Genomic DNA, 9,635 nt, shown 5'->3' with positions numbered 1-9,635 from the left:
AACATAGGCATTTCAATGTAATACAACGTAAACACAGGGTTCAAAATACTGTACGCAGCAAAATCAAGATTTTTTTCGTGTTTGAAATTGAATACCTTGATTCTGCTCCCAAGTAAAAAATTAATGTTACTAGCAAAAAAGTCATTATTTGAAGAGGCTTGCAATTTGATGTAAATGTGTAGGTAGCAGAACCAGTGGCCCTTCTTTAATGTCTGTGATTCTGTGCAGGGGCCTTGGGCCACAGTGGTGATGTCCAACCAACTGTGTAAAACTCCCTGTCCTCTGAGTGGAGTTGTTACTGGTTAGTTGTTACTAACCAGTTGTTACTGGATAGTCAGATAAGCCAGGACAAATACTATGGAGTTAAACTGAAGTGCATAAACTACTTCTGCTTCTTTGTGTCTCATTATCTCCACAAACCTCAGGAGCTTCAACTCAATGACACCTTCATACTCCTATGCTCTAATCTGCAATACAGGTAGAAAGCTGCGGTGTGACTGTGGGGTGTTGCATTTACATCAGAGGTAAATTGCTACATAAACGAATTTGATAATTTTAAAAAATCCTACTGCCTTATTTAAATTTATAGGTGAATTTCCTGTTAGCAGAAGATGACCTTTAGGTTTGATTAGACCTTTAGGTTAATGAAGACAGGCAGGAAATACAGACTGACTTTCCTGATGGTACCACTTTGGTCTGATGAGAATTGTGATCTGGAATTGGAACAGGCTGCCCAGGGCTGTAGTGGAGTCATTATCCCTAGGAAAATTTGAAGGAGGTGTAGAGCTGATACTGGGGGACATGGTTTAGCTGGGTTGACGGGTGGATTTGATGATCTTAAAGGTCTTTTCCAACCTAGACTGTTCTATTATTCTAAAATTGTACAAGCCTATGAATCACTGGGAACAGGCTGCTTTCACAAACGGGTTTCAGCCCAAAACGTGTGAGGCAAACTAGTTGACGGATATGCAGGAGGAGGACAGAAGTGTCATGCAAAGGACAAGACGTGAGATTTATGCCTGAGGAAAAGGCATTTCATCTCTGCCTGCCGAGCTAAGGCACAGGGGCCGGGAGCTGCCGAGCCGGCGCGGCTCCCGCTCGGGGTTAAAGGAAGGCCCCGGCGCCGCCCTCAGCGCCGCCCGCCCGGGGCCGTTGCTGTGGCAGCGCGGCGGCGTCCGGGAATGGCGGCGGCGCCTGAGGGGCGGCCATGGTGCGGAGTGAGTGTCAGAGAGCCCCGCTTTCCTTCCCTCCCCTCCCCTCCTCTGCCCGGCCCCTGCCCTCTTCTCCCGGACGTGCTCCGTGCCTTGCACGCCTCTTTCGTGTCCGCAGAAGGGCAACAAAGCTGGGGAAGGCGCTGGAACACAAGTCTGATGAGGAGCGGCTGAGGGAGCTGGGGTGTTCAGCTGGGAGGCTCAGGGGAGACCTTACCGCTCTCTACAACTCCCTGAAAGGAGGCGATCGCCCTCTTCTCCCTTGTAACAGCTGAAAGGACAAGGGGAGATGGCCTCAAGTTTTGCCAAGGAAGGTTTGGATTAGATTTTGGGAAAAATTTGTTCATGGAAGGGGTTGTCAAGCACTGGAACAGGCTGAGCAGGGAAGTGGTGGAGTCACCACCTCTGGAGTTATTTAAAACTCATGTAGGTTTGACATTTAGGGACATGATTTCATGGTGAATTTGGCAGTGCTGGGTTGTACTCGATGATCTTAAGGGTCATTAAATGAATTAATTTAATTAATTAAATTAAAGTTCTCTGATTCACGTTCCCTCTCACCAGAGTTGCCTCCCTTCCCCCGCCATCCCCACACTCCCCTGGCAGCCCCCTGCCCTCCTCCCTCCCTTGGCTGATTGTCAGATTTCCCTCCTCCCTGGCAATAAACCCCCATTTTAAATCAGCATGTACAGTACAGGGGTTCTTTGCCTCTCAAAACAGTCCCTGAGGTGTCCAGCCATGGGGACTGGGGTGGCCCAGGTGGGCACCCTTTCCTGTGTGGGGCAGCCCCTGCAAGGGGAGATGCTGGATGGGATGGTTTGTGTCTGAGCTCAACTCTGTCAGATGTGAAAAAACCCCAAATGAGGTAAAATACTCCTTCCTTTTACTTATGAATCGATCACCTTTTACAGGTACAGCAGTATGACCCAGACGACTGAGTGCTCACACCTATTACTCATGAAAAGGAGTTCCCTTCCTCTGTGATTTTTCTTGTAATCTGTTTTGATTGCATATTATCACTGGGCTGCCAGTCCGTGCTGGGCTGCAACAGTGCTTTGGACAGGAACTCCTTCTCCCTGCATGAGAGGGCAGATGCCCTCTTTGAGCAGGCACTGCCTGAAGGAGAATGACTTTATCTCCTGAACAGCGCAGCATGAGTTTGAGTCTTAAAGTAATGGTTGCATACTTCGCTTTTCTGAAATGCAGCTTCCCCCACTGTTTTGTGATACACCTGCAGCTGTCCACCTGCTTATTCTTTCAATTTCTTTAACGTTATCCTTCATTTCTGCTTCTTTATCTGAGTAAAACGTAATTTTTGGAAGCCCAGGCATTAGAACTTCAAGAGTTGTTCTCTCCACTTGATTGATGCCATCCCTTATATCCTCCTGTGTTCATTGGAACCTGGGAGTAGCTGTGATCTCTCAGGTCACTGGTCCAGTCTCCTGTTACTGCACACAACACCAGAAAATCTGGTTAATGAACTTCTCAGTGAGTGCAGTGTGTCTTTTCAATGTCCTGGAAATGCTGTTATTTAAAATTTTATATAATATTTGTTATCTCTTGCAAGCTTGTTTCCCTCATTCCTCTTAAATGAACTAGATCTTATACAAAATGTCAAATATTCAGTCAGTTCCCTACAATAGGATCCCAAATTAGGTTTCTAAAGCTTCACTGTAGCTTCTATTGTGAAGGATTGTCTCTGCTTTGCAAATCATTTGTTAATAAAAATGGACATTTTTGCAAAAATGCTGCAACAATAATTTCAATTTTCATCAACAAATGGAAACTGGGCTGTAATTAAGCTGTCAGGAATAGTTTGTATGACTACTTTTTGTATAAAGGGTATAGAGCATAACATTGCCACCAGTGTGTATGTATGCAAATTGGGGAGTATTGTTTTCCTGCTCAAAATTACCTGGAAATAGTGGCACTGAAAAATCTGCCACCAAACACAGTAGTAAGCAGACTTTTTTTTTTCCCATTTTATTCCCAGCAGATTTGCCAAGTAACTCACTAGAAATGTCAATGTTTTTTTCATATTTACTGTGAAGACTAAAGTATTTAGTCATGATTATTGACTTTTTTCCCCTCTGTTCTCTGTTACTTTAATCAAGTTCAAGTTGGAGGGAAGATGACTGTTCAGATGCAACAAACCTGCTCAACGTGGTTAAGAGAGACAAAGACACCTTTCCCAATATGATTTGTGTGCTGACAGGTTCCCCCCTTTGATCAATATCTGTATCTCCACATTTAATTCTGTAAATTAATTCTGTCAGGTGAAACTCTGTTGAGCAGAAGGGAACTTTAAGCCTTGGCATCTATAATTAATATAATATAAACAAAACCAGTTTCACCCTTTTCCCAAAGACTGCAGGTAGAGGAGCTGCACAGACACGTGTGAGTTTGGGCTCTATTGATGCATAGTTTGGTCTGTGTGAATGTCTGCAGCCATTCCAGGACCACTGATAAAACTGGATGATTTCACAAAACCTCCCTGAGACAAAGAAGTGAAAGAGTACTTTTAATTAATGCACGGTAGGAACAGTTTGTTTTCATAGATCTTTTTATGACTTTTCTTTTTACTTATTTTCCCTCATAATCTCTTTGAAAGGCTTGCTTGTCTTTTTTCAGCATTAAAAATCATGAAAATACCTATGCTAATTTGATAAAACCCTATTTTTTCCCTCGGTACTTCACTGTAGTTCAGGAGAGGAAAATGCTGGCACTTTTTGGTCCAGTGTGCTGGAAACGAAAATTCTAGCATCTAGCTCAGGAGTGAGCACTGTTTCTCATAGAATTTCTTTACCTTCCTTACACAGAGCCTTTTCACTGTTTGAAAGATTGCCTGGCATTAAATATTACAACATGATAACTCTGAACCCAGGTCTCTGGTGTTTTTCAGCCACCGAAACTCGTTTGCTGGCTCTGATGAGCTGGTAGTGCCTAAGAAATACTGGGTATACATTTCATTCTAACATAAACGTTTATAAGCATGAATTAGTTATGGCATAAAAATATCCGCCCACTTTCAGCATTTATCCTGCTTATTACTGTGCACACTGTGCTGGTGGAAGAATATGATGACATACTGTAGTTTGCTTCCCCCCCACCCCCGCTGCTATCTGTGATGTGAACATCTGGCATCTGGAAATAAAACAGCATAAAGCACTCCACTTCTTGTCTACATGAATCAATCTGCAACCCAAGCTATGCTGAAAATAGTGGCTGCTGGATTAATTTCTGCAAGGGTTGTATCACATTCTTATGGAAGACTCAGCAGTTTTCATATGGGTCTTTCCAAATGTTACAGGTGACGTGATTGTGTTTCACAAAAGATGTTTACTGCGGCAGGGTGGGTTGAAGCTACTTGGTACTTGATATCTTTTCTTGCAGATTTTATTTTTGTTGTCATTCCTACCAGGCTATTTGGTATGGTGGAACAAAATATTTTAATGATTTTATAATTTGCTCATAATTCAGATGGCAGAAAATTATTAAAGGGAGATATGACATCTAATGTTTCTTTCAGTCACTGAAGATCTTATTAGAAGACGTGCAGAACATAACAACTGTGAAATTTTTTCGCTGGAAGAAATCTCTTTACATCAGCAGGAAATAGAAAAATTAGAGCATCTTGACAAATGGTGTCGAGATTTAAAAATTCTCTATCTTCAGAATAACCTGATTCCAAAAATTGGTGAGTCTTTTCTCAAGATGTTTCTTTTAAAATGGATTCACATGTGTAATTTTGAAATCAGAAAAACAAAAAGTATTCTGTTATACTTAAGGGACTGTGATCCTAACAAGAGTTCCTTTCCTGGTTTCTTTATTAAATTTCTAAGAAGTGCAGAAATTTGCAAGAGAAGTTTTGAATGAAAAATATACTACTGAGATACAAGTCACTAGAAAATGAGTGTGAAACACCTTTTATTGATTAAAATTTCTAAACTCAGATATAGTTTAAATATCCCATCTTGTGGCAGAGAGACAAAGAGCTTACCATATACTATGGTGTCTGATATCATAGGATTAGCTCTTCCAGGCACATTTTTAAATTCCATTTTTATGCAAATCATATTGGTTTTGTTAACATTGAAATAAGTTTTATTCAGATAAAATACTTGCTTTTGTGCATGAACCAAACTTCCTACAACAAAGCCTCAATGGTCTTCCTGCACCACAGGAGAAGATATAATTTCATATGATCTGGTTTTGTGGGATAGGTCCATATGTTCCATATTGAAAGATGTGGCATCAATCCTTGGGCTGGAAAAGCTTATATTGTGTAGATGAACAACAAAAAGTTGGAAGTGTTCAGAAATTATATTAGTATATCTCTTTGAAATTTCTTAAGAGGAAGAAAAAAATACCAAGGTTTTAGGAGGAAATTCTGTCCTCAGAACTTGTAGGCAAATCCTTTAAGTTCTCTCAAGGGACTCATTAGGAAACTCTATCTCTACTGATAACGCATGCATTTCTTAAAGTGAAGGAATCTTCTCCCAGAGAGAATTAAGTTTTTAAAACTGCTTTATGTTTCTTTGCCCCATCAAAGGAGGGACTAAAATAAGTTGGTTTTCTCTCTATTAATATGTCCTTAATAAGGCACAAGATTTCATCTTGTGGTTTTTCTGTCAACACTCGGGCCTCCTTCAAGTTAGTACAGGATACTGTATTCAGACTGTTGCTTTTTGGACACAATTTTTTTTTCAGCAATTTCATTTTTGAGACAAGCAATTTTTATCTTAACATAATCTAACTGTAGGAGTTGAAAAAGTATGCAAATTGGTGGTTCATATATTCCTGTATAATGTAACAGCTTTCCAAGGTAATACCTTAGTAACAAATGAAAAAAAAAAAAAAACAAACCCAACCCCAAAACAAAACAACACAACAAAACAAAAACAAAACCAAAAAAAACCCCAACAAAACAAAAACCACCCCAAACCCCCACCAAAAACAAAAGAAGCACCACCAACCCCTCCCCACACTACAGTGGTGACCAAAGGCATTGTCAACAGGGGCTGTATTACAAAGTATTGAAGTTGAGAAGTTACTCCTCCCGGTGGATACCAGCATGTCCTTGCTGAGGGCACAGCAGTTCCATGCTTCTGAATAACACAGAGAAATTATACAGGTTTATGTTGGCTCTGTTGAGCTGTGTCTTTTCTCTTCTTAAAGAAAACATTTCTGCAGCTCTCAAGATCAGACTTGCCTCGTGAGCAGGCAGGGGGTTTGTCCGGCATCCACTGTGTGTATGAGTGATTCCACTGGCTTACACTCAGCTCTCTCACATCATCATGTGCACAGGCACTGCTATTACAGAAATATTGTAACAAAAACAAACATCCAAACTAAGCTGCACAAGTTCTTGCTGAGAAATTAATGTCATCATTTGTTTGTGAAGTATGTAGAAAATACCTCTCCAAGTTCTTAAAAAACTGTGGTACGATTCATGTCACTGAATCTGTAGATATCTTAAGTTTCCAAAGATGGAATGTCTCACTATGCTTTTTTAGCCATTCCTCTTGAATTAGATATGTGTTTTATGGATTTGTGATAAAAATGTGTTTATAACTTTCCTTATTTCTTTTTGCTTTTTAGTTTTGTGTTTTCAGAAAACTGTTTTGTCTTTTTGATAATATTAAAACACTAATGTCCAGTAATGTGGTACATATTCTGATTTGTATGTCTTATTTTTTCTGCTTCATTGTTGCTTTGAAGTAAAGTAAGCAAGTGAAACCATAATGCCCTTTCCTGTGCTAAAAACTGAAACAATCCATCTATGTTTTGTTACAGAAAATGTGGGCAAACTAAAGAAGCTGGAATATTTAAATGTGGCTTTGAACAACATTGAAAGAATTGAAAATCTGGAAGGTCAGATTTTGAAAAAAAGCCATTTTGTCTTTTCATATTTGAATGCTTAAGTTGTGACTTGGTGTAAAAGAGGGTGGAAGCCATTAATCGTGTCCACCTGTAGGGGTATTTTGTGGATACTTAGAGGATCCTTGGGTACCGGGTTTCAATAAATGCTTCTTTGTAGCAAGTGCTTCCTACTGCTTAATTTTTCTCATTGAACTTTCCTAAATGTCTCTGGATCACGTTTCAAGTCATCTTCAGTTCAGGAATCAAGTGTCACACACAAGAAGGTTCTGTGCTGAGCACAGGTTGCATTGAGGGTCTGGGTTTTTTTTTTGAAGAGGTTTTCAGAGGATGCTTTTCTTTCATTGCTTGAAATCTTGTCTGTTTTATCTGTGTTTAATCCTATTTATACTGTCACTTTTGCAGATTTCATGTGCAAAATCTGGCATTTTCCAAGATTAAAACCTAAGACTTGGAGCGACCCATAAACACATTCCATATTACTTGAATAATTTGTGACTTAATTATTTTCTGTTTCTTGATTCAGATTAGGCCAGTTGCTGAATCTTTAACATAGCCACCTTGACAAAGGAACTGTTCAAACAAACAAACAAACAAACAAACTGGTTGGTTGGTTGGTTGGTTATTTGTGTGTGTGTGTGTTTTGGTTTGTTTTTCTTTTGTTTGATTATTTGGGTGGTTGGTTGGTTTAGTTTGTGTTTTTAAGTCTGCAGGCTGGTTCAAGAGGATGGCTTAAATAAGAAACAAGCAAATAGTCTAAACACAGATTTGAAAAAGTTGAAGAAATAGGTAGTGTAGTATGTATTTGGGAATTTGTTGAGAAAGTTGCATTTGTTTTCATGCCACTAAATTTTAAATTCATCTATCAGGCCCCATTATTTATTACTGTGATTTGTCATTTGCTCAGGAGTTACAACCCTTGGGATTGGCCTTTGCCAAATTTGGGTTATTTAAATCCCCTAATAAAGTGTTCTGTGTTGTTTACTTTCTTACAGCTCAATGTGCATAAAACTTAGCAAACAGACCAGGAAAGGAAAATGATTACAATGATGTGAATCAAAGCTGAATTTACTCTCTGCTAAACTTTTTGCTCTTAGAGTCAAGGTTATGATTCATGGACACATTATGATAAAAGGAGAGGCTGATAAATTAAAAAATCAGAATTTCCAGAGCATTTTGTCACCTAATTTAGAGTTTCTGTTTGTAATGAATTGTTTTAGTACAAACACTTTCTCACCAGTATTTGCAATTTAACCAGTGATAAAGTATTTACAACGATAGCTGAGTCTACACAGTGGAAAACCTAACTTGGAGTGAATTTTTGGGAGATCTTATCTTTGTACTTGAGTAATATTACCAGAGATTTTTTATTTATTAGAAAAATATATTTATTATTATTGAATAATACTACCATACACAGAAATGAAACTCGTAATTGACCCTACTGTCCTTAAGCAATTGGACTGGATTTTAGCCATGTAATTGAGACGTAGCTGAGAAGGGGTATCAAGGCAATCAGAATGTTAAAAACGAAATCCAGCTTATCTGAAAATGAAACATTTAAAAGCTCATCTATAAATGTCCACAAAGTTTTGATATTGATAAAACCAAAAATGTTTTGGTATTGTGTATTTTATTGAGGTTGTTTTATTCCTGTAAATATTGTGAGCTCATAAACTTTAACTGTGAGTCACTCTTTCACTCAGAAAGAGTCCTGGAAAAGATGTATTCTGATAGAATGAAACCAGTTTACAGAACACAAATGGAGACAGTTATATCCAAGTGTGTACGTGTGTGTATATATATATCATGTGTACATTTATGTTATGGAGAAATTGAATTAAGGCTTCTTTCAAACAGGCTGTGAAGAGTTGAAGAAACTTGACCTGACAGCCAATTTCATTGGTGAACTCTCCAGTATTGCATCTCTAAAATGCAATATACATCTGAAGGAGCTGTTTCTAGTGGGTAACCCATGTACTGAATTTGAAGGTTATAGACAATTTGTAGTGGCAACTCTTCATCAATTAAAAGTAAGATTTTAAAACTTAAATTTAAATCCAAATAAAAAATCAGTGCTGTCAACTGAACATACTTACCCTAAACAAAATAAACACCTGTACATTTTTGTAATGTCCACAGGAAATTAAATTCTATTCCAAAGAATAAATTATTACAATATTGTAATAATTGGTTCTATTTTGATGGAACCACAATTATTCATTAACATTTCTGTCATCTTTATTGGCGATCCTTAAACAAAATTATTTTAAATTTTTTTTCAAATAAATACTTTGTACAGTTCTGGCGCTTTTTCTCATTTGTTTTTATATATACAATGTATTTTTAAATTATTAGCATGATTGCAGAAGGTTAGTGTGTTGTTGGTACCATTCCAACAGTATATACCAAACCTGCAGTGTAAGACAGTAGAAAGATACAAGTGGGTGTAAAATTGCACTACATTGCATTGGCTGTAAATAGATACTTTGAGATTGTGGTTTTGTGCTATGACTGAACTGATGTAATGATTTCCTGTCAATG

General features: G+C 38.4%; 1 protein-coding gene across 8 annotated transcripts in view; it reads left to right on the top strand.

Moving 5' to 3' along the window:
• The first annotated feature begins 1,144 nt into the window (after positions 1-1,144).
• Positions 1,145-9,635, top strand: part of DNAAF11 (dynein axonemal assembly factor 11) — a 255,970-nt gene continuing 247,479 nt past the window's right edge. For 6 of the 8 annotated variants that reach the window (XR_005601374.1, XR_005601375.1, XR_005601373.1 and 3 more), the window contains exons 1-4: positions 1,145-1,217; positions 4,741-4,908; positions 7,008-7,085; positions 8,952-9,124. Coding sequence is in view for 5 of the 8 variants with exons in the window: in XM_039548210.1 (XP_039404144.1) it covers positions 1,208-1,217; positions 4,741-4,908; positions 7,008-7,085; positions 8,952-9,124 (429 nt within the window). In the remaining 3 variants the exon portion in view is untranslated. Of the gene's footprint in view, positions 1,218-3,578; positions 3,747-4,740; positions 4,909-7,007; positions 7,086-8,951; positions 9,125-9,635 lie in introns of all 8 variants that reach the window. The other 2 variants (XM_010404757.2, XM_039548208.1) reach the window with 2 other exon arrangements.

This window comes from Corvus cornix, chromosome 2 (genome assembly GCF_000738735.6).
Source record: "Corvus cornix cornix isolate S_Up_H32 chromosome 2, ASM73873v5, whole genome shotgun sequence".
NCBI lineage: Eukaryota > Metazoa > Chordata > Aves > Passeriformes > Corvidae > Corvus > Corvus cornix.
Note: the sequence above shows the minus strand (reverse complement) of the source record. Positions and strands in the feature narration are given on the sequence as shown.